Here is a 25,258-nt window from a genome sequence, read left to right as displayed (position 1 = left end):
GTGCTTTTTCAGAACTTGAGTTTTCCTCATTCAGTGTCATGAAAATGGGTGACCTTTTCTTGTACATGCTCGCCTCTCTTCCCCCTCCTTCCCTTCATGTGGATCCCTTTCGTCTTCATTTCTTCTCTCTCTCTTAAATCTAGCCTTTCTTTCTGGGACCCACTTCCGCTTCTCCTTCCCTCTCCCTGGCCCGGCGCCTTCCCTCACAGCACGCTGGTCAGCTCCTCTCGCTGGTAGGCGGACTCACACCCGCCCACACGGAGCCGGAGTCACGAGTCTGCCGGCGGTGAGCTACGAAGCAGGAGGCTTAGCGGGCGGGGCGAGGCCCGGGCGAAGCCGGGGCGAGGCCCCGGCTCCGCAGCGCGCGTGGGCGGAGCCAGGCACACCATCCGCCCTTGCTATATGTGCGCCTGCGCTGGGCAGCTGCGGGGCCAGTAGGGACGGAGGAGACAAGATGGCGCTGCGGGCGATGCGGGGAATCGTGAACGGGGCCGCACCCGAGCTACCCATGCCCACCAGCAGGCCGGTGGTGGGATCTCGGGAGCAAGCGCTGGCAGTTAGCCGGAACTACCTTTCCCAGCCTCGCCTCAGTGAGTATCAGAGAATAAGACGAATCTTGTTTTTGCTCCTTACCCAGTCCCGTGCTCTCATTCACCTGCTTAGCGGGGGAGGGGGGATTTATTTTTTCCTCTCTCACCGCCCCTACCCTGACCCAAAAGTCTGTTCTTAGAAGGAGATATGAGTGTACCTAACGTTTTCGTAACATAGGTAGGCCAAGGGCAAGAGAACCGCCAGGAACTTTTTCCTGGGGGTGGTGGGCTCCGGGCTATTTGCCCCGCCCTCTCCAACTTCCCTAGACTGGAGCTTAATCAGGCACTTGCTTCCTGTTTCTGAGGCAAGGCCGCTTCTTGTGACTTCAGTCTTCAGCTGCCCCTGCCCCGTATCATTTGGATATGTACCCTCTCCTCCCTCTGGTATAGACCTTTAGGGGTAGTCTGGAGTTCCTGCCTAGGGAGACTCTGTAATGCCATCGCTGACGTGGTCTGGCTTTTACTTGATGGAGGTCAGGCCCACAGCCAGAGGGAGATGTTTTGTGGAAGGGCTGCTCCACGGGAGGACACCTTGATATCAGAGAATGCTACAGCTGAAAAGTATTCTGCAGGTCATCTAGTCTAACGCTCTCATTTTACAGTGTGAAGCTTACAGTCTGGGAAGTACACGACTTCCAGACTTTAAATGCTTAAATGATTGGCAAAGCAGGAATTAAAATTCCGTTTCTTAATTTTCTCTGGGCCCTTTTCTACCATTGTCTCTTCATTTACTGATGAGTTAAACCTAACACGATTGAGTGCAAGGATATCCTGGGGAAGCCAAGCAGCTTTGCCCGTATTATATAGTCTATGTGCAAAGCATATCATACATATGCATGTTTAAGTGTTGTTGTGACTGTAAAAAAAACCTGCCTTAATAAACCATGTTTTAAGTGGACTACCAAAAGAAATGTTTATTTATTTATTTATTTTTATTACTAAACAGTACAGTTGTGTAGCATCAGATGTCTTCACAGCTTCCTTAGGAATAGGGATCAGCCCTGGAAATTGACTCTTTTTAAAACCTGGGGAAGCACCTGATGTTTCCCCAGGTGGTGAGACAATGTTTGCACTGGTTAATTGCCAGAATGCCTGTTTGTGGGTGGCTCTTTGGTTAAAAAAAATTTCAAATGAAGGGTTCCAGTCTAGGGCTCTCCAGTCTGACTAATCCTATCCTGATCTATCACTAGGTCATATGACAGCACTGCAGTGAGTGGAAGAGGAAAACACAGTTGATTCCATGGTTTACTAAAATGTGCTTTTTACATTATATAGATTTTGACAATAAATTTATACCCAACAATTACACATTTTATTTTATGAATTGCATTTGCATGCTTTGCTTTTCTGGGTAGAGCAGGTAAACATTAGTGACTTGTAGGAAAAGATTATAAGGGTGCAATAGTTTCCATATAATTTTTCTTTCAGTGTTAATTCAGAGAGTATCAACTGAAATAATAAAATTGTTTAAAACATGGTTGTTAATCCTTAAGAGAGATGAGTATGGTTTTTCACTATTCTTTGTGTGCTTAGCCAGCGCTAAAGAACTCCAGAGGAGATGCCTCCTGACAGAATTGTTACAATATAATGCTTAAAACTGAACCTCAGGAATCCTTTTTGTATCCTCAGTGTAGCAAGGTGCTTGACACATAGAAGGTGTCTTGTAATTGTTTGATAACCTGCATTTAAACCCCTTGTTTTAATAGTTTAGGAGATTCTTAATGTGGGTGGAATCAGAGTAGGGAGTTGGGACACTTATTTGAGTTGCCCTTCTGTGTCTGGGTTATTCTGAAAAGCATAAATGATACTGAATTTAGGCTAACAGTTAACTATATTTGAATATCATCCTTTTCTTATATTGCCATATTCTTGATTCTAGTCCCACAGTTTTAATTGCTTCTGAGTAAATATTGATTAACTTCTTAATTTTTCTAAAGATTGATTATACCACCTTAGGTGATATGTTATTATAGTAATTTAATGTGTGCTTTTTGAATAAAGGAGTGGAACTAATTCGGCAGTTCCACTGTAAAAATTCGATCCTGTTTTAAAACAGCATCACAATTATGGGTCTGTTAACGAGAAATGGAAAATGAGATATACAGCCTTGAAGTAATCATGAGCATTTTAGTTGAATTTCTAATCACAAGGAAAGAAAACTTAATTTTCTTTTAAATTGTGAGCAAAATTCAGTAATACATATAGAACTTTTATACACTGAACATTTTGAATTAGATAATCTCTATTGTTCTTAAGACCTTACTTAGATCAGAGCTAACCTTAAGTTTATTTCATGGTGCAGAGTTAGCCTCAGAACTAACCTTATGTTTCCTAGTTCATAGAGCAGAGTTAGCCTCAGTGAAAAGTCAAGTAAAGGAATTATCAGTTTGCCTTTTTTTAGAACCTCTCAGTACCCACCTGTCAGGGTGTGGGTCTCTACTATTCTTGCATAATAGAAGATGATTGCTTAGGGTTTTTGTTTTGCTAATAAAGTGGAGGCTAGAGCACTGGATCTGGTATTATGCAATGACTGTCTAATTTTCTCTGAAAATTTCACAATCATTAAGTGGTGTTACTAGTGTTGAACAATATCATATCCTGCAGGAGGAAGAGGATGTCATCTGACAAAATAAGTGCTTCTTAAAACCTTTGTAAATTTTGATTTTAAAATATTACTCCATAAATATTACTTGATAGTACTTGCTTGATAGTTAAGGATCAAAGATGTAATGTGTTCAACATGTAATGTAAACATGTATCTATGTTGTCAGAAGTTCTGAATATCCCCTGCAGACTCAACTTACTCATCTGGGAATTTTCATAAGAGTGGTCATTATTTTGGTAAATACAAATGTTTATATAATTTGTGAATAGGTTTTGACTTTTCGTAGAGCAGCTTGATGTCTTTGGCAGCCTTACTCTAAACTTTTCTCTCTGCTTTGGGCTGTTAATAGTAATTGTGAGGAAGGCTGGGTAAACACTGTTGAGAGGTAAAAAGTAGTGTTTGGTATCATTTTCTCTGCTTGTATTTTTTAAAAATAGTTTTATTATGGAAAAGAGCTATAGTTGGTATATATAAACTGTCTTATAGTACCTGTTTGTAGTCAAAATGCTAGGAATTGTGTCACCTCTATATTTATTAAATTATATAGGAGACTAAGTTCAGAAATACAGGGTCATAGAATACCAACCTTAGAATTAGGGGGAGAAAAAGCCAAACAAACCAAAAATCCAATTCTAAGTCCGGTTCTTACATTTAGTAACAAATTTGTCAGAGCCTTAGTTTAAGTGTAGAGTGGCTTTATCAGCCTTGCTGATCTCCCAGCATTTTGTGAATCTGAAATGAGGTAACTTCTCTGACGACACACTGTATAGTGTGAAACACTCTCTAAATGTAAAGTTTGGTAATATTTTTATTTAGTTTGGGTTATAGCTTTTATTTGTTCGGTTTGTATATGTCAGTTTAATTTAAATCAAGATGTTGCTTAAGCTCTGATTTGTATCTGAAGTAGTCTCCTTGCATTTTTTAAGCTTTCCAGTGAGGGGAAAGAAGTAAGCATCTCCATTAGATTCTCCCACTCTGCCAGTGGCTATATGCCATTGTAGAAAGACTGTGTAGCAGTAGTGACAAAATTTAGACACAAGAGAAGTATTGTCCAGTGCATTAAATAGCAACAATAACTTACTTTTTCATAGCTAAAGTTGCAGACTTGTGAAATTGTTTTGAGTGGTATAGCTACTTAAGTCTTACTAATAATTACAAGAGTGTACCAGACCACGGAAAACAACCAGTTCAGTTTTGGAATTTGAGCTGCAGTACAGAGTTAAAAGAACAAGTGGCTCTGGGTCCAGGCTATATATAAGTTCAGATTCTTGGGGCACCTGGGTGGCTCAGTCAGTTAAGCATCCAACTCTTGATTTCGTTTCAGCTCGTGATCTCAGGGATCCTGGGTTCGAGCTCTGAACTGTTAGCACAGAGCCTGCTTAGGATTTAATCTCTCTCTCTCCCCCTCTCTCAAACTAAATACACTTTAAAAAAAAAAAAAAAAAAAAAGTTCAGATCCTTGTCAAGTTACTTGACTACTTATCTGAGAGTCCTTTTTCTCTTCTAAAACTTGGAATAATATTCGTTAACTCTGATCTGTTAATGGAGATTAAGTGAGAATTCCTGACAATTACTTATTAACTGTATATTGGTGGTGTTGGTATTAAACAATTAATTTGAATGGTTATTTATAGACTTTTTAAAGTATGTACATTGTTGCAAATTTAGAGACTGCTTTTGATGAAATAGAATTTTCTGTAATAGAAGTCAACTTGATTCATTGTTTCCAGCAAAAACAATGACTAGTGTTTCTTTTTCTTGGTCAGGCTTTTGCTTGTGACTGGCAAAACTTCATAATTTGAAATGAGCTTGAATTTAAACGTGAGATTCTGAAGGATCTGGTTGCGGAGGCTAAAAGTTCAGAGAAGATGCCAATCTTGGTGAAAAAGTAGAGAGAATTTTCAGAATCTGAAGAATTTTGTTGGTTACATTTTATTCAAAACAGTTGCCTCTAGGAGCACCTGGATGGCCCAGTTGGTTAAGCTTCTTTCTGACTTTGGCTCAGGTCATGATCTCACAGTTGTTGGGTTCTAGCCTTGCGTTGGGGCTCTGCGCTGACAGCACGGAGCCTGAGCCTGCTTTGGATTCTGTGTCTCCGACTCTCTGCCCCTGCCCTGCTTGTGTGCTCACTTGCTTGCTCTCTGTCTCTCTGTCTCTGTCTCTCTCTCTCTCTCTCTCTCTCTCAAATAAACATTAAAAAAATAAAGTTAAAACATAGTTGCCTATAAATCTCAAAACTAGATCCTCACCCCCAGCCCACCAGCTGAGACCCTCCTCTTATCCCTGACTAAGTGAAGGTTTTGAAAATGTGTTGTTCCTATATTTTTTTTTTATTTTATTTTTTAACATTTATTTATCTTTGAGACAGAGAGAGACAGAGCATGAACGGGGGAGGGTCAGAGAGAGGGAGACACAGAATCCGAAACAGGCTCCAGGCTCCGAGCTGTCAGCACAGAGCCCGACGCGGGGCTTGAACTCACGGACCGTGAGATCATGACCTGAGCCGAAGTAGGCCGCTCAACCGACTGAGCCACCCAGGCGCCCCGTTCCTATATTTTTAAAAGCTGTGTTCTAGGAAAACATGTTTCAGATGTAGCTCCCTTTGCATTTCTACATAGTTTTAGAAAGTCATTGAAAAACTGAATGTTCAAGTTCACTCAAAATGAGAAAAATTAATTTTTTTTAGGAGTAGGAATTATTTTTAAGAGTATCAGATTATTTTCATATAGTGGGGAGGATTTTCATAAAAAGCCTCTTTTTTTCTGTTTCTGTAATTTGAAGGGAATTGGATTAATTGTTTTACATTACCATCCATTCAAGTAACTTAGCTTTTTAAATTTGTGACTTGGTTTTTATTATCCAAGGTTAAAAAAGTCATTTGGGGCCCTCTGTTGAGATAATTACAATTACAGATATTCAAGCAAATATTTGGTATCAGGTTTAAATGTCCTATGAGCATGAAAGACAAATGCCCCTGATAGTGCTTTCCTGCTTCCAGCATTTGTCCCAGGGTGCTTGCTTTCTGGTTGAAGAAATTGTTTTCAAGTTTTTAACCCCCTTGAGTGGACAGACTAGTTATATTAAATGGTTTCCTCATTCTTGGAAGTCTATATTTGTGCCAAAAATCTCCATCCCAAGACCTCACAAGAAATGAAGCAAATGAAAAATTCTCAGATGACAATTTCTTAAAATGTATTTAAAGCCTTGTATTAAGTTTTCTTCATTTATTTCATTTTTTCAGCTGTTCTGATTATGAAATTTAGTTAATTCTGAGATTAGAATTATTGTCTCCTGAGTGTTCTGTTTTATACCTAAATAGCGTTACATTTGACATGTTTGTCGGTGTAGGATAGCTGGCTCCTTTCTGAAATGAAGGATTTGGGTAGTACCTTATTGGCTGGTAGTTTATTCCTAGAGAATAATTTGCAGTAGAAAAATACAGGCCTCTAAACTGACAGTAACATTTTACTTTTTCTAAGAAAAAAAAAAAGATCTTATTTGACCTCTTCCATTGCCTACTCCCCACTTCCTAAAGTTCTTTTCCCTGTAATTTTTATGACATCATTTAATTATGGCTTTTTACCTCACAGATTACATTTTCTCAGATTTCCTTTGTGAGTTTTGTCATTTGTGTTTAAAGTTGTTGAGGACTTCCTTTCCCTTCCTTATCTACTTTGTTAAGTGCCACCTCTTATTTAAAGCATTATCTTTTCTCTTTGAAGTAAGAACTGCTAGGTTTTTCCTGTGCTCCCACAAACCCTCTATGTCTGTTATAGCCCTTAACTCTCCCCACTTCTCCATATAAAACTGGGAACTTGTGAAAGAGCTCTGCCCCTCTATGCCATCTTTGTTTTTGTGTCCTGGGTCCATAAAATAAAGTGACTTACAGTAAGAACACAAAATGTTTTTGGTTGGATGAGGATGGATTATGAAAAGTTGTACAGGCACAGGCATATTTCACAAATTCAATGAAAAGTTTTTAACTGTTTCACTGCTCCATATTATAATAGGTGCAGTAGAGAGGAGCTTTTTGGTAATACTACAGAGACAATTGTGGGTTGTTGTCCTCTTTGACTAAAGCTGACTCTTCTGTGTTTCTTTCCAGCGTACAAGACAGTATCAGGAGTCAATGGTCCACTAGTGATCTTAGATCATGTTAAGGTAATACCACTATGATTATCATTTAAACATTTATGTAATTAAAGACATGGCATTAAGTCCTGTTCAGCACACTTTAAATTTTGTGTTACTGTTTTTAAGCCATTCTTTGGTCTGAATGTCAGTGCTATCTAGGAGACTAGTTTTAAAATCAAAAGACAGAATATTGGATTCCAGTAGTGGATCTACTGTGGATTCTGTTTATGGCCTAGAATTCCTCATTTGCAAAATTAAAAAAAAAAAGAAGAAAGAGAAAATTGGGGAGCGGTGTCAATCCTACCTCATAGGTTTATTGAGGAAAAACAACAGTAATCTATGAATGTGTTTTATAACCTATAGATCATTATTAGCTATGTGATATCTTTTGGCTGTTGTCATAGACTGCCATGTGTTATACTTATTTGTTAATAGTATTTGTCTTCTTTACTAAATTTTAAGGTCTTTGAGTGAATAAACAAAGTTACTTTTATCTTTGAGGGCCTGACACTGGTTTTCAAGTAATGATAAACAAGAACAGGTTATCTCAGCAGTGACTGAAACTCTAAAGAACAGTTTTTACTTACTCAGTCTGTTGTAAGGATCTTTAGTTACATATTGGTTATTTAGCTACACCTATGCTTAAGAATTAAAAACACTATTACTGTTATTATAGAAAAAGAGGCATAGGATATAGACTATAATTGAATATCCTAGGGAAAGCCTCCTACCTGAGCTGTATGATCAAAATATTTTGCAAGAAAATAATTTATGTAGTATACTCTCTAGAACAATAATTCTGTATTGGTTGGTGTTGGGGTGGATTAGGGGAGAAGCACACAATTATTAGTTTGTTGGGAGAAGTAATGGTGGAAATATGTTTGACATGTGACCTCTCTGGAAGCAGAAAATAAATCGGAAAACATTTCCTCAAAGAAAGGGCAAAGTGCATTGTCTCTTCAGCTTTATCACTAAGATTATATTTTTATGCATGACAAGGTTCCTTTACAAATTTTAACCTTAAGATTAAGCATAACAAACGCATCTTCTGGCCACAGTCTCATGCTAGTCTGCAATTTGATTTAAAGCCTTAATTTATTGCACTCAGTTTGTGCAGGGTGTAGGCAGGTGCCCATTAATGTTTTGTGAAGTGGAGCCTACACTTTTATTTTTGAGGAAAAGATTGGATGTTTTCTTTTTTTTTTTTTTATCCTTTATTTCTCCTTTTTTTTTCTGTTAGATAACATTTTTGACTCATTATAAATGTTATTGAAAACAATTAAAAATATTCACATTTCAATTATGTTAAGCGCTGAGCTCAGAACAGAAGATATGATGGTGAACAATGGGCCCTCCCCCGTGGAGCATCATGTAGTGGAGAAGCAAATATAATACATATATATATAAATATCTAGTTAGTATTGCTATGAAGGCTAAGTGTGGGATGCTATAAGAGTCGGTAACAAAAAGGATTTTTATTTTTAAGTGTATTTATTTTGAGAGAGAGCACATGTACGTACACAAGCTGAGGAGAGGCAGAGACAGATGGAGAGAGAAAATCCCAAGCAGACGCCACTGTCAGCATAGAGCCTGACTTGGGATTCGATCTCACGAACTGTGAGATAGGACCTGAGTCGAAATTGAGTCAGATGCTTAAGTGACTGAGCCACCCAGGTGCCCTGAGAAGGACTTCAGAAAATATCTTTCAGGAAGTAATTTTAAGAGTGATCAAAAAGTTTCATTGATGTTTGCTCCAGCTGAGGAAAAACTGGTAAATATATGTAGTTGTAGAAATGGCTTTATAACACCACATTTAGAGTAGCTTTTAGAATTTAAAGGTTAAAGAACAGATAATTTTATGCAAATTGTGTCAGAAAAGAAGAAGATGGAGACTGCTCAATTCATTTTATGAAACTGGCACATCTTTGGCTTCCATACCAGACAAAGGGTAGTAGTGGAAAAGAAAAAAAGACAACTATCCTCGCTTATAAATACGGATTCCAAAATTTTTAATAAATTTTTAATAGTCATGTATTGGAGATTAGCAAAAATGAGTATGTAAAAAATCCATAGAATTGTGACAAAGTAGAGTTTGTCCCATTAATACAAAGATAATTTAATGTTAGGAAATATATCAGTCATTTAGCTTAATTCAGCTCATTTATGGATCAAACTAGAAAGTGCTTGTGCTCCTCTAAATTAATAAAGAAAAGGTGATAAAATTACTCATTTCTACAAAAACAAAAGGTTTTAACCTCTTAAAGGATATTTACCATAACCTACAGCAAACAACATACTTAAGGAGAGACTCGAATAACATTCCCATTTAAATCAGGAAAAAGCTGAGGATGCCTAGTTGTCACCACCATTTTCTATCTTTGTACTTGGAACCTGACCAGTGCTGTGGCTAAAACAAAGAAGAGTATAAAGGTATTAGAGGAAAGGCACAGGTGTCATTATTTCTTGATAATACCATTAACTAAAACCCAAGTCATTCAGTAGGCAAACTACTAGAAACAATGGTGTAACACAGAGTTGCTGGATACAAGAATCAGTCTATAGAAATCAGGAGTGTTGTATGTGGCAGAACTCCTTATTTACAGAAAACCTTAAAACTTTGTTGGAAGACAAAAAGGAAGACTTAAAATAAGTGGAGATTCCATGTTCATTAATGAAAAGACTCAGAATAGGCAAGATACTGATTCTTCTCAGGCAACAGAATCAGAGAGAAATTACAAATAAAAATTTGGTGCAGGCATAAGCAATTGTTATCAATGGAGCAAAATTAAGCTCCCTCAAACCAACTCTTGTCACAGTGCAGATTGTGACTTGGTAAATGATAAAAGCAGCATTGCAAGTCAATGGGGGACATTTGTGCTGCATAAATATTTTTGGGGTAATTGGCTTTCTATGTGAAAAAAGAATAAAAATGAGAAAAAAAATGGATACCACAAACAAAGGCAATTGGATTAAAGTTAGCCTAAACCTGAAAAACTTACTAGAAGACAAAATTGAAGACTATTTGTACGACTTAGATTAGATGATTTTCTTTCCTAAACCAGACACAAAAGGCACCAACATAAAGGAAGACAAGTTATTTTCTTACATAAAAAGTTTTGATATGATACCATAAAGAAAATTAAAAGACAAGAAACAGTAGAACCACATACTTACAGAAGGATTAATATCCAGTACCTATAAGACTCCTACAAATCAAAGAAAAAACAGATCCATTTGAAAAGTGAAGAAGAGATATAAGCCAATCATAGGTAATGAAGTCTTAATTGTCAATGGAAATGAAAAGCTGTTCCATATTAGGAGAATCTGGAAAATACATATTGAAAAGATGCTATTTTTTACTTCATTAAAATGGCAAAAATTAAAGTTCAAATAATAAAAGATTGGCACAAATACAGGGAAAAGATAGTTTTGTATACTGCTAGGGAGATCTTAAAAAAATACAGTTCCTTTGTAGAGTAGTATGAAAATTTAGAGAAAATGGGCACAGCCTCTAGCCCATCACTTGGTAACCAAATACCTTATGGAAAACCCACTTGCATGAGGAGCTGCGTGCAAGAATGCTCTTGTAGCATATTTGTAATAGTGTAAATTTGGAATAACCTTGAATAAAATGTGGTGTCATTTGATTTTAACTACATTTGTTTTGTTTTAACATTAATTTTGGGATGCCCATTTATTCACATGTTAGCATCCCCAGGTGTCTTATGGGTACCTGCGTGGCTCAGTCAGTTAAGTGTCTAAGTTGGGCTCAGGTCATAATCTCATGGGTTGTGAGTTCAAGCCCCATATCAGGCTCTGCTCTCAGCGCAGAGCTCGCTTCAGATCCTCTGCCTCCTTCTCTCTCTGTCCCCCCACTCGCATGTGCTCTCTCTTCTCTCTCAAAAATAAAAACATTAAAATAAATAAAATTTTTAAAAGAGTGTTTTAAAATCAGTGATGCACCATTGTTTAATGGAGAGATGTTTTCCTTCACATCACACAGGGAGCGATGCACTTTGCAATAGATTGTGTTGATAAAAGAGGTAAGTATTACCATGACAGATCTAAAACATAAGATCAAGTGAAGAAAAAGAAAAGCTTCAGGATGATATATATAATATGTTGCCATTTATGTAAACAAAACACTAAAATATATTTCTGGGAAATCTGCATTTTAAAATATTAAAAGTGGTGGGGGGTGCCTGGGTGACTCAGTTGGTTAAGCATCTGACTCTTCGTTTTGGTTCAGGTTATGATCTCAGTTCATGAGTTGGAGTCCTTTAGCAGGCTCTGTGGCTCTATGCTGACAATGCGGAGCCTGCTTGGGATTGTCTCTCTCCCTCTCTCTATGCCCCCTACTCATGCATGCATTCTTTCTATCTCTCAAAAATTAACTTAAAAAAAATAAAATATTAAAAACGGAAGAGGCATACATACTTGGTTAGGAGAGTTTGAGGGGGAACATTTATCTTCTTATTTTCAGTTGGCATTTTTATCCCCTCCCCACAAAGTATAAGGGTGAGTACACACACAACCCAGAAATAAACGTCAGTTCTGAGTACTGGGAATGTGGTCATTTGTAAGTTTTGTGCCTTTCTTTAGTTTCAAAGTTTAAGACATATACACAGAGAAGAAAAATTTAATTGCTGTGTTTTTATGGATTTAAGACCTTTCTCTGTACCTTATGCTGTGTTTACCAGTATATGTACCAGGTGCTAAGTGTTTAAAGAATGTAAACTACCTGACGATGTTATAAACTCTCAGTATATACCTTTGGGGGAGATTTTACATGCATACATGCTATGATGGAGATAGAAGCATACAGAGGAATTTGGGGAGCTTTTAAAAGTTGGTTATTGATCTTTTATTTTTTCTTATACAGTTTCCCAGATACGCTGAGATTGTCCACTTGACATTACCGGATGGCACGAAGAGAAGTGGGCAAGTTCTAGAAGTTAGTGGTTCCAAAGCAGTGGTTCAGGTAAGCATCATTTTCAAAACCTGGCCAGTTGAACAAAAACATTAAAGGACACGTCTTGTCTTTTCTAGCAATTATTGAGTAAGTATATCTTGATTACTGGCTATTGGTAGAAAAAATTTTTTCTTGTTGTCTTGCCAAATGTCAGCATCTATATTCATTCTAGCCCAATAGCTCCACTGATAAATGGCTTTTTTTTTTTTAAATAAAACAAAGCAGATAATCACATGGAAAGAGAAAGATGAAAAGACAGAATTTATAGCTTATGGGATGAAACCAAAACAAGATCTGAGTTTGTTTATTTCATTGTCTTGTATAATACCTAGTTTTTAATGTTACCAATTATGAGAAATGCCAGCTTTCTCAAATAACATGTTCCTCTAAAAAGTACTATAGAGCAAGGATCAGCAAAATTTTTGTAAAGGACTACATAGTAAATTTTTAGGCTTTGTGGGGCCACCTAAGGTCTGTGATGCATATTCTTACTCTTCCTTTCTTTTCCTTTTTTTTGTTTTTAAACACTTTAAAAATGTAAACAACATTCTTAGCTTGATGGAGTTGGCCTAGAGGCACAATCCTTGGTTTAGAGGTTGGCAGTTTGGTTCATCACCAGGGACATTTCTCTGTTTATTATGAAAATAGTATGCATTGATGTATTTTACTTTATATAGGCTGTTTAACAGACAAAAATAATATTTAAGTACTTATGATCTAAATCCCTTTTACTCTTCTGATTACTTTTTCTTTCTCAATAGGTATTTGAAGGGACTTCAGGTATAGATGCCAAAAAAACATCTTGTGAGTTTACTGGGGATATTCTCCGAACACCAGTGTCCGAGGATATGCTTGGTAAATGGATGTTATGCGTTGTGAGCAGAGATCTGTTTTCTTTTAAACATATTTCCATGGAGTCTTTCTTAAAAATTATGACTGTTTGAGTCATAGTCCACTCTGTACTGTCTTGTTACTGTTTTACAGGTAGGGTATTCAATGGATCAGGAAAACCTATCGATAGAGGTCCTGTTGTACTGGCTGAAGACTTCCTTGACATCATGGGTAGGAGCAATAAATGGATTTCTGTGTTTTGAAGAAAATAGCCTCTATTTTATAATATCTTTGTCAGAGAGTGATTTTTTTTGATATTTTAAGTAGACAATGTGATACATATTAATTGTATTATTTAATTTTTTTCTAGAAATCTTAAAATTTTATATAAAATATTTTAAGATATTATAAAATATCACTAGGGTATATCTGAAATATAAATAGCTTTGAAATGTAAAGGATTTTGAAATTAGGATTTCTCTCTTATTTATTTTGTTTTAGGAACTTGAGTTCTGCTACCATATATTTTGTGTCTACAAAAGACTGGAAATGTTACTTAATGGAAAAGTTACTTAAACAATTTCAGATTTTTAAAAATAACTGATTCTTTAAGAGTAGAAAGAAATTATTTATATGGCTATAGTCTTAATGTATTAAATGTTATCTTTTGGAACTACTTTAGGCCAGCCTATCAATCCTCAGTGTCGAATCTACCCAGAGGAGATGATTCAAACTGGCATTTCAGCCATAGATGGCATGAACAGTATTGCTAGGGGGCAGAAAATTCCAATCTTCTCTGCTGCTGGCTTACCACACAATGAGGTGAGAACTAGGATCTGTTTTGTGTGAAATTTAACAAGGGAGATTTTTTTTTTTAATGTTTTATTTATTTTGAGAGCTTGTTATTGCGAGTGGGGGGAACAGCAGAGGGGAAGAAAGAGAATCGCAAACAGGATCTATCCACACTGTCAGTGCAGAGCCCAGTGCGGGGCTCGATCCTACAAACTATGAGATCATGACCCGAACTGAACACTCAACCAACTGAGCTACCCAGGCGCTTCATCACAAGGGAGAATTTCCAAATGCTTCACTGTTAGTAGGAAACCAAATAAAGGGTTTTCAGCAATACTCACTTGTACCCATTGCCCATTTCAACAGTATTGTATTTTTCATGCATGAGGTTTATCTTGCTTACTCTTACAAATCTTTGCAAAAAGTACAAAAACTTTTTTGGGTAAAGTCCTTTAGAACATCGTTTCATTTATAATTCCAATTTCAAAAAGTTTAGGATAAAAACGATTTTGTTGTAAAAATTTTAGATTTCAACTCAGTTCGTTTATACTTGTCATCAGATTGCAGCTCAAATCTGTCGCCAGGCTGGTTTGGTAAAGAAATCCAAAGATGTAGTGGACTACAGTGAGGAAAATTTTGCAATTGTATTTGCTGCTATGGGTGTAAGTATAATTTTTTTGTTTTAATATGACATATAAAATTAATTGTTTATGTTATTAAAACAGTGCAGAAACAACACAGACATTGTTGGATTTATTTCTAGGTAGAGAAGTTGCAATTTGGCATTTTGGGGTAAACTCAGGATTAAAATTTAGCACTTGACTGCAAAATTTAAGAATAATTTTCTCTATACCCAAAGCAGGCTGTTTTTACTCTGTTGGCTTTTGTGAAATTTTGGGGAGTACTTGAAACTTTAAAAGAAGGAACAGTGTAGATCCATAGCTTAGCCTTCATCAGAAATAAATACTGAGAATTTTTCTTCTCCCTGCACTGATGAAGTCATTGTTATTTAGGTAAACATGGAAACTGCACGGTTCTTCAAATCTGACTTTGAAGAAAATGGCTCAATGGACAATGTCTGCCTCTTTTTGAACTTGGCTAATGACCCAACGTAAGTAAATAGAGCTATTTCTTTCTGCTCATTCAGGCTTTAGATCAAAAATGTTACTAAGCCAAGGGAAGTAAAACGTTACAGTGAAAGCAACATGGGGATAGGAATGGCAGAGCTGTGTTTAATTAAATTCAGCTCTTCTTGCTGGCTAATTGGCTTTGGGCTAATCACCTTGGCTCTGAAGTTCAGTTGTCTCTCTCATAAAATGTGACAAATAATACTTGTCTCATACTGTTGTGCATTTTAAGTGAGATAATACATATAAATTACCTAGTACCTAGTAAGTGATCTTTTCCTCTTACTTGAGAAACCTAGCCCTTGCCTATTTCTTCCCTCCCTGTTTCTCTCTGTTTTAAGAACAATGTAGTTCTGAGAAATTAGGGGCCCGTTTCTAAAATAATCTAACTTTGTAGCATTAAGTAATTCTTACTATAAAAATATATAAAATAACTGCTTACTTTAGAACTTTTAAAGTAATAATTGCTTTATCCTCTGCAATCTATTTAAAACTTTGAAGGGAAACTGTACTGTTATTTCCAGAATCATGTTGTTTAGTCTTTGGCCTTTTAATTTGAGTAACAAAGGACTTAATGTTCCATTTCAGTATTGAGCGAATTATCACTCCTCGCTTGGCTCTAACCACAGCCGAATTTCTGGCCTATCAATGTGAAAAACATGTATTGGTTATCCTAACAGATATGAGTTCTTATGCTGAAGCACTTCGAGAGGTAACTTTTTTCTAAAAATGGATTATTTTTCAGAGTTATCTTGTCTCTTTACAAGTTTTTATTTTTCTTTAATCATTTTTTTAAGCTTCATCACTCACATATTAGTAAAATACCTTAATTGGAAAGGAAAACACAACTTTTTTTTTTGTTAACCTAGTTGAAATTATTATAGGATAAGATTTAAATTATTAGCCTAGTTATCGTACTGTAACCAGCTCCATGCATTTAAGACTTGATTCTAAAAGAGAGCAAATGATGCAAGTTGTTTATTCAGTTATTCTCCTAGGATGTTCTTTGTCCAGATTGTCAATTTTTAACCCTTTTCAGAATTTCATTCTTAATAATGTTAGTATTTAAATAAAACAGCATACTCTGATAGCACCCTCTTTAGAACTTTTTCCTTCAGAAAACTCAGTGTTTTTTTAGGAACAATGTTAAGATTTTCGTAGTTACCACCCAGAAGTTTGGGGTGTTTGTTCTAATACAAGTTACTGAAATTTTGAGTAAGTTACTCTTTTAAACATGTAAAAAGGGAAAAAGGACTTCTGAAGAGACATGCTGTATAAATACCCAGCTTCTTAAAACTCCCTATGATCCATCACCATATCTCATTCTATTGCAGTGCTTTTTCAGCATAGGAGTTTTTTTTTTCCACCCATCACAGACCAGTACTTTTTTAAAGCACAGTTAAAATGAGTTATTAGCAAATTTTAAAGAAGGTATAAACTTACAAGCCTGGAATTTTACTTTTACTAGATTCAACAGATGTCAGATTGCCATCAGTTTTTTAAATACTTATTCTACTTTCTGTGTTATCTCATTACACATTGATAAAAGCTGGTCTGCAGACCATGCTTTGAGTACCACTACTGTAGCACACTCTTTTGGAGGTGCCAAAGTAACACCTAAAAGTTGGGCTTAATACTTTAGAATTCTTGGTGGTTGTAGGTTAATATATATGCCTATATTGTAGTGTGCATGTCTCTAAGAGAAAGACTATAACTATTCTTATTTTGTGTAATGAATGGACTCCTGGCTCTGTTATCTTGGGAAATTATTTAGCCAACCCTTGATTCCAACTGTAAGCTGGAGTTAACAGCATTACCTTCCTCACAGGATTGTTGTGAGGATTAAATTAAATATGTAAGCTGCATCAAATGATCCCTGGTATGTATTTCCTTTCCTTTTGACCTTTTCAGCATTAGTTAGCTTACATAAATATGGCAAGATCCGTGGCATGAAATAAATCTTGTGAACTAAGAATGTTCTCTTAGTTTTAAAATAACTTCCTTTGATTTATAGAATTTATAGATTGATTTATAGATTTTTTTCTAGCAACATATTTGAAGATTTGCATTATGGTGATATGATTGTAGCAAGAAAAAAGAAAAACTTCTGCCCCCCCCCAACATATTTGTTACAGAATAATCTGAACTTGTGTTGCTAGGTTTTTAAGTCATCTTCTAGAGACTGTTTAAAATTAAAAGAGGATACTTCCCACATTGTAATTGGGCATGTTTAAGAAAACATGTTCTAACTAAGCTTACTTTTCATATTCTGGTATGTGATATTCTCCTTCTTGACTTATTGTCAGGTTTCAGCAGCCAGGGAAGAAGTTCCTGGTCGAAGAGGTTTCCCAGGTTACATGTACACCGATTTAGCCACAATATATGAACGTGCTGGTCGAGTGGAAGGTAGAAATGGCTCCATTACTCAAATCCCTATTCTCACCATGCCTAATGATGGTAAGCTTTTGGTCTTTGAATTATAGCACACCTAATCACTGTAAGAACTTGATTCTAAGACAGAAGAACATTTACCTTTTTGAGTTGAAATTCTGCCCCCCCCCCCAAAAAAAGTTTTTATTTAAATTCCAGCTAGTTAACATACAGTGCAATATTACTTTCAGGTGTAGAATTTACCCATTTCCCCCCACTCCCCACCTCCCCTCCCATAACCATCAGTTTTCTATAGTTAAGAGTTTGTTTCTTGGTTAGCCTTTTTCCCCTGTGTTCATTTGTTTTGGAGTTGAAATCCTTTTGAGAGTTTATCCTTCAAGAGTTTAGTGATTTGTTTCTAAATAAAATTTTTCATTTGATAACTGCCTATAATAATCATCCTTTTGTGGAAGAAGAAAAACAATTTTCTTTATAATTAAAATTTTCAATTTTCATTTATTAAATTACTACTGGGTGACTGCTATTATTGGGGACACAGATCTAGATATAAGGAATTCCTTTTGTGTTTTTAATTCAGTCTCTCTTTAATGTAAGTTACTTGACCTAGTTGGATATTTTTTATGTATGTGTACTAGTAAGGTAGCTTAAGTGCCAAATGAAGAGCACAAATAAGAAATGCCACAAGACTTTAGAGACAGAGTGATCACCAAAGGCTGCTTAAAAATGACTCTGTTTTAGAGGGGGAGGCAAACCATAGGAGACTCTTAATGGAAGGGAGGTGGGTGAGGGGACAGAGTAGATGGGTGATGGACATTAAAGAGGGCACTTGTTGGGATGAACACTGGGTGTCATATGTAAGTGATAAATCACTAAATTCTACTCCTGAAACCAATACCACACTATATGTTAACTAACTAGAATTTAAATATTAAAAAAAGGACTCTTATTTTGTGAAAGTACACAGTGCAATGCCTGTGTGAGTGTATGCTCGGGAGTGAAACCATTCAGTAGTCCTCTTCTGTTACTGCCTTTTTGTCCTTACCTCCATGCTTAAAAAGCACTTTTACAAAATATTTTCAGAATCAGTAATAACTCACTGTAAGCACTGTTTTCAGTGTTTTATAAGTATTACCTCATTTGTTCCTCATAGCAGTTTTGAGGTAAATGTTCTACTCTGAGGCACAGGGAGGTAAAGTAACCTATTAAAGTTAAGAAGTGATAGCTTTAGAACCTAGACAGTCTGAATTTATAATTCACACTATACTGCCTCTCACATGAAAATACTTGTTCCAAGAAAGTACCTACAAAATTACTTTATGCATTTAACCAACTTAAAAACGTCTTGCTTTGTGGAACTTTATTGGTGCTGCCTGCATAGTGGTGGTTTGCTTGTCTAACATTCCTATACTTTCTGTGTTGAAATGGTGCATATCCACTTGAAATAGCTTATGAACGAAGCATGTTCTCTCAGTATATATTAAATTGGTAAACTTCTGCCAGGGAACTTTGTGTTTAAAATGGAATTTTATTTATATTTTGGAGAGAAATAACTAGGAGACATGGTACTTTTTCTGAATGCAGCTAATTGACCTTAAATGCCCAATACATGTGCTGCAACTCTAAATAACACCAACCAATATGATAACCTCTAGCTACATTTGGCTGCTTAAACTCTAAAGTTAATTAAAATTACGTAAAATTTGAAATCAAGTTTTTTGCTTACATTAGCCACAGTTCAAGTGCTCAGTAGCCACATTAGGCTGGTGACTACCATATTGGACAGCACAGATACAGAACTTTTCTATCACAGAAAATTATTCTAAAGAGCACCATTTTATGTAATGCTATAGGTAATGTACTCTCACTTCTTGTGGGTTTGTTCATATGATATGGACACTTTAATGTCAGATGTTTTCCTCTGGTAGATATCACTCACCCCATCCCTGACTTGACTGGATATATTACAGAGGGACAGATCTATGTGGACAGACAGCTGCACAATAGACAGGTATTTGACATTTGAGCAGTGCTGTCAATCTTACAAATCTATTCTTCAGTTTCTCTTTAGTGACTTTGACTTTGCTTTTAGGAATTATTTTGTCAGAAAATGTCAACTTGAATTGTTTATAATACAGCTATAAAATTGTCATTTCTCTATACTTAAGTCCTATTGTGGACAAGAATGCCAATACTAAGAATGAAGTTTCCACTTTTCTTAAAATGGAGTCAGAGTTCTCAAAGAACTTTCTTGGGTATTCTATTCCATAATAGTATAATCTACCAGTCTTATTATTAATACAAAAAAATATATTTTTCTATTTTTTATTGCAGTATCAGTGACAGTACATTTTATTAGTTTTAGGTGTGCCAAGTAATGACTTGATACTTACATGTATTGCAGGGTGATGACAGTAAATCCAGTTACCATCCATCAATACATATAGTTACAAAACACTTTTTCTTTATGATGAGAACTTTCAAATCCACCCACCTGGCTACTTTCAAATATGCAATGCAGTATTATACACACTGTAGTCACCACGCTCTGGATTACATCTTTATGACTTACTTGTTTTATAACTGGAAATTTGTACCTTTTGACTCCCTTCACCCAGCGCCCATCTCAGGCAGCCACCAGTCTCCTTTCTATATCTGTAAGCTCACAGTTTTTTGGGTTTGGATTTTTTAGGTTCCACATATAAGTGAGAACATAAAAGTATTTATCTTTTTCTGCCTGACTTATTTCACTTAGCATAATGCCTTCAAGGCCCATCCATGTTGTAAATGGCAAGATTTTTTTTTAATGGCTGAATAATCAAAAAAAGATTGATGGTTTTGTAATAGATGTGGCTTCTAATACCAGCTTTTGGGTGGAATTACTTACTGTTAGTTAATCTTTTTATTTCATATGTGATTATATGAATCACATAGAGCTCAGAAGGCTATTTAGATTTGATACTGTAGGCAGATGTTGAAAATTCTAGTTTTTCAATATGCTCTTGTACTTTTTTTTGTAGGTTTCATTTTGAGTTTGATTCTCAAAAGAAATACTATGCCGTAAAGTCTCACTTCCTTTTCTTGCTAGGAAAAGATATTAGAACTTAACTAGGAAACAAATAATGCAGTTTTATATAATTTAAGGGATAATAATGAGTTTCAAAATGCTTCTTTACTACCAGTAAATCTTGAATTTTGTATTTAAATGTACTTTTTTTCCTCATGTTCTGTGCAAGATTTACCCGCCTATTAATGTGCTGCCCTCTTTATCACGGTTAATGAAGTCTGCTATTGGAGAAGGTATGACCAGAAAGGATCATGCTGATGTATCTAACCAGCTGGTATGTATGTCATCTTAAGGATGGGGTTTAAAGAAATGAATACCTTTCTTAGTCCATTTGCTGTCTTACACCTCTTATCTTTCTCCCATATCACTGTACTTATCTCCCAATCCAAGTAGAACTTTAATAAAGGTTGCATGTGTAGAATATATAATCATTCATTAGAACCAAGTCTTTTTTTTTTCCCCCAGAGTATTCCTGAATGATACTGTAATTTCTTACTTAAGATCTTAAGCAATCACCAGAACACTAAGGGATACAGCTTTGTATATTCTGTGAAGTCCTTGGTTTTTGTAGTTGTATGAGATTGTACACCAAGCACCATAAAGAAAAATACTTTTGACCTTAAAGTAGAAATGGTAAGCCTAGGAGCACCTGGGTGACTCAGCCAGTTGAGCATCTGATTCTTGATTTTGGCTCAGGTCATGATCTCATGGTTTGTGGGTTCGGGCCCCACATTGGGCTCTGTGCTGACAGCATTGATCCTGCTTGGACTTCTCTCTCTCTTCCTTTCCTCTGATCACACTTTCTCTCTCAAAATAAATAAGTGAACTTTAAAAAAAAAAAGCAAACCTCATACCACAAATAGTTTTTCTGAACTTTGAGATGGATTTCTTTGTGGTATGAGTTCTGACTTCACATGCTATTAAAATGTAAGCTCATTGAATGTTGAGGAAGTGTATGTTTTAGAGAATATTAGTAGTGCCTATGGACTGCATGCCAGAAGACTCCTTTCTCAGTGAGACTATAATAAAATTTTTCTTATACTTTCATATGAACTTTATGTGAATTATGTTTGTAAATAATGTGAAATTCCTTCTGTGGTCTCTTACATGAAGATAGGTATAGAAATACTCCTAAATATATAGCCCAGATTACTGTTAACATTTATAAAATCTTATCCCTATTCATATAAGCATTTCTTCTCTTTAGTATGCATGTTATGCTATTGGTAAGGATGTACAAGCCATGAAAGCCGTAGTTGGAGAAGAAGCCCTTACCTCAGATGATCTTCTTTACTTGGAATTTCTGCAGAAGTTTGAGAGGAACTTTATTGCTCAGGGTAAGATGACTGTTTTCTCACAAATATAAAAACCTCATATATAGTTTTGAAGACTTCTTTCCCAGTCTGGACAATTTACATTGGTCTCTACATGATTTTCCTTCTGAGTAGAGAAGAGGTTCTTCCAATTGTCTATCATGTCTTTTTGCACTTAGCCCTCAAGCTCCTTCCCCTTTGCCTTCAACTCCATTATCCATTCAGCTCCCATCTGAATTTTTCCTTCTCTTTCACCTGGCTTTCTGCTCTGCTGCCTCCACTGCTGGTTCTCCTTCCTCTTAACCCCTCTGCAATGATCTCCTCTTGCTTTGGGGGTTTGGGGCTTTTCTGATTCACTTATTTTCATCTCCTTTTCTGATATCTTATCTTCCTCTTCCTTCTCAGAGGCTTAGCTTCCTGTTCTTTCTGAGCTTTTTTTTTCCCTCTAGATTTAACTTTTTTCTTATGCTGTTGACTAAATTGCTATGTAGGATCCTCATCCTCTTTCTAAAGCTCTAATCCCACATCACCAACTACGATACTTTTGTTTATGCTGCCATCTCCTCAGGCTTAGCATGGTCAGAACCCAGAGTTTTTTGGGGTTTTTTGTTTTTTTGCTGAACACCTGCCTAGCAGTTCTCTTTTCAGTTTATCTATCTCTTGCATGAGCATTGTCCTACTGAGCCCAAGCTCAGTAATTGGGCATTATTCTTCACTTTTATTCATTTATTCTCCAGTGACCAAATATTTATTAATTTGTGGTGTTCTTATTTAAAATATCCTAAGCACGGAGCCTGCTTGGAGTTCTCTCTCTCTCCCTTTCTCTCTGCCCCTCCCCTGCTTGTGCATGTTCTTTCAAAATAAATGGAAATAAACAATAAATAAGATATCCTATTCTGGTTTCATTTCCATTACAGTACATTAGTCCAATGTTTCTCAAATTTTAATACACTTTTGAATCAACTGGGATCTTGTTAAATTAGACATTCTGATTCAGTAGTTCTAGATGGAGCTAGAGATTCTGTATCTGGACAACTTCTTGGGTAATGTGGATGCTACTGATCTCTGACCACACTTTGCATCTTAAGGCCTAGTCCATACCCGTTTCCCATCATCCTAGTCATCAGTGCCAGCTTTTTCATCACTTTTCCTGACTCTACGTCTCATTGCTAGAATAAATTTATTACTAATTTTATTGATTGTCCCTCTAGTAAAAAAGGCTCTATAATGGTTTTCATCAAATAGCACATGTAGGGTTTTCAAGCTGTTTTGATTGGTCTCTCCTTTGCCACCTGCTAATGCTGCTAATACTCTATATTTGACCTCAGTGGTACTTACAACAAATGTGTTTTCTTTGGAATAATGCATCACGCTATACACTTAGGATCTGTGCACTCTTCTATGTATGTGATGCATTTTTTATTAACATTAAACCCCAAAAAATGTGGATAATTTTTTAATGCAGAATCATAGTACCTTAAAAAGATTAAAATGAAGTTCTTTTAGTAGAGAAAAGAACCCAGAATTTCAGCCACTCTGATTCTTCAGGCAAGAAATGAAATTTATTTGAGGATAAGAGTGATTCTGCTATTAAAAATAATTAGTAACAACTTTGAAAATGACTGACCTATTCAGGGTATTTAGTTGACATTTAGGGTTTCTCAGTGTGTACAACCCTCCCTCAAATTCATCCTCTGTTTCTAGAAAAGTGCCTTTCTTGTAATCTCTGGACAGAATACTGGGTCTAGTTTCCATTGCTCCAGGTATTTAGGATCCTACCCAGTTATCCAAAAAGTTGTCCCCCCACACACCAGACTGCCCTCTCTGGCCTGCAGGCCTCTCTCCCTTTTCTCTGATTCCTGATGGTACTTAACTGTATCCTCATTTACACATTCGGTTGCTTTCAGTCTTAGGAGACCTAACTGCTTTGTTTCTGTTTTTTTTGTTTGTTTGTTTGTTTATACTCGATGCTCACAGCCCTACTGTGCCATAAATAATGAATAACACTGATAAGTGGTAAGTAGTTTACCGTTACTCATTCAATCTCATTTTTTTCTAAGGACCTTATGAAAACCGCACTGTCTATGAGACTTTGGACATTGGCTGGCAACTGCTCCGAATCTTCCCTAAAGAAATGCTGAAGAGAATCCCTCAGAGCACCCTGAGTGAATTTTATCCTCGAGACTCTGCAAAGCATTAGCTGCTACTTTATCGCTGGCTCGATACACTTGTGAAATAGTGTTCTGTTTTCTTTATTCCTTTTGCACTCCCTAATCCCCCATCTCTGTGTTGGAGTTTGCCTTGTTACCCTGTAATTAAAAACAAAGAATAGTAACATGCTGTGCCAGTGTTGCAATGTTTTAAACTTCTAACAGACTTTAAAATATCCCCTGTTGAGAAAACCCAGGTCATCAGTGCTCTTTTTAAAGTAGCTTCAGGGATGGAGGTGAATTTTTCTTACTGATGTGTGTTTGTACATAGTGGTACAGTTAGTTGCCTAATAATGTCTTCATTATTTGGGTCTCCTCTACCTTATCTCTCAGCCCCCTCAAGAGTATCACTGTCTGAAATTATAACGCTTTGATCTCCAAGTTAGGTCCAGGATCAGGTCTAAAAGAAGCCTCCTGTCTGAAGAGCCAAGAGCCTTTTCCCTGAGCATTTGTTTTTGGATTGTTGCTGTGCTCGTAGGTATGTGCTGCTGCTCTAAGCAGATGGTTTAACTTTCCACCTGCTTTTTCCTACTTAATGACTAGATTAGAAAAGGAGTTTCCCTTTTCTCTTTAGTCCATATGAGTTGGGAATCCTGTGTTTTACTGTTCTCCCTCCCTCTGAGTGACACAGAATCCTGCAGCTTTTGCACAGCTGGCATCACTCTGATAGTAGTGAGATGCCTTGTCTTAATGATCCTTACTGGGTTTCCCTGCAGAGGAATCATAATTAAAATAACTAATAGAACTGTTGCTTGGAAAGAGTTGGGGTATAATAAAAGAAGAAGGAAAAACCCATATTCATTCTACATTCTGACATGCTGACAGTGGCTTAAGTTTCTAAAGTGTTTACCAGACGCTGAGGGCAAGGTGGGGAAGAGAAAGCTTTTCTGTGTATGGATATTTTAAACTCTGTTGACAGCAGCCTTTGAAAGACCCCCTATTTGGTCCTGTGTTCTGACCCATCTCTGCCTTTTCAGGTTAATCTTGTGATACAAGTGATAGCATTTAAAAGCTTTCGCCTTTTAATTCTCGCTCCTTCCTATTGTGAGCCCTGAGCTGTCTTCTATGCACTTTTGCCATGTCTACTGTTTAGTCTCTTTGTGTTCTTTGTTACTTGGGTGCAATAGCAACTTCTCTGTGCATTCCATCTTTCAAGTTGTGTAAAGTTCTTTTTTCTCTGAGGGTGTAGGGGTGGGGGGAGTCAGCATGATTATATTTTAATGTAGAAA

The 25,258-nt window shown here is 36.4% G+C and overlaps 1 protein-coding gene across 1 annotated transcript; it reads left to right on the top strand.

The window, feature by feature from the left end:
• The first annotated feature begins 375 nt into the window (after positions 1–375).
• Positions 376–24,154, top strand: ATP6V1B2 (ATPase H+ transporting V1 subunit B2). The gene is made up of 14 exons (XM_007093870.3): positions 376–590; positions 7,301–7,356; positions 12,212–12,310; positions 13,063–13,156; positions 13,286–13,363; positions 13,815–13,954; positions 14,485–14,586; positions 14,938–15,035; positions 15,640–15,763; positions 17,358–17,508; positions 19,368–19,450; positions 20,676–20,780; positions 21,714–21,843; positions 23,880–24,154. Exons 1-14 carry the CDS (start codon positions 455–457, stop codon positions 24,017–24,019), a joined length of 1,536 nt encoding a protein of 511 aa, XP_007093932.2. The 5' UTR covers positions 376–454; the 3' UTR covers positions 24,020–24,154.
• The last annotated feature ends 1,104 nt before the right edge of the window (positions 24,155–25,258 follow it).

Source organism: Panthera tigris, chromosome B1 (assembly GCF_018350195.1).
Source record: "Panthera tigris isolate Pti1 chromosome B1, P.tigris_Pti1_mat1.1, whole genome shotgun sequence".
NCBI classification, from domain to species: domain Eukaryota; kingdom Metazoa; phylum Chordata; class Mammalia; order Carnivora; family Felidae; genus Panthera; species Panthera tigris.
Note: the sequence above shows the minus strand (reverse complement) of the source record. Positions and strands in the feature narration are given on the sequence as shown.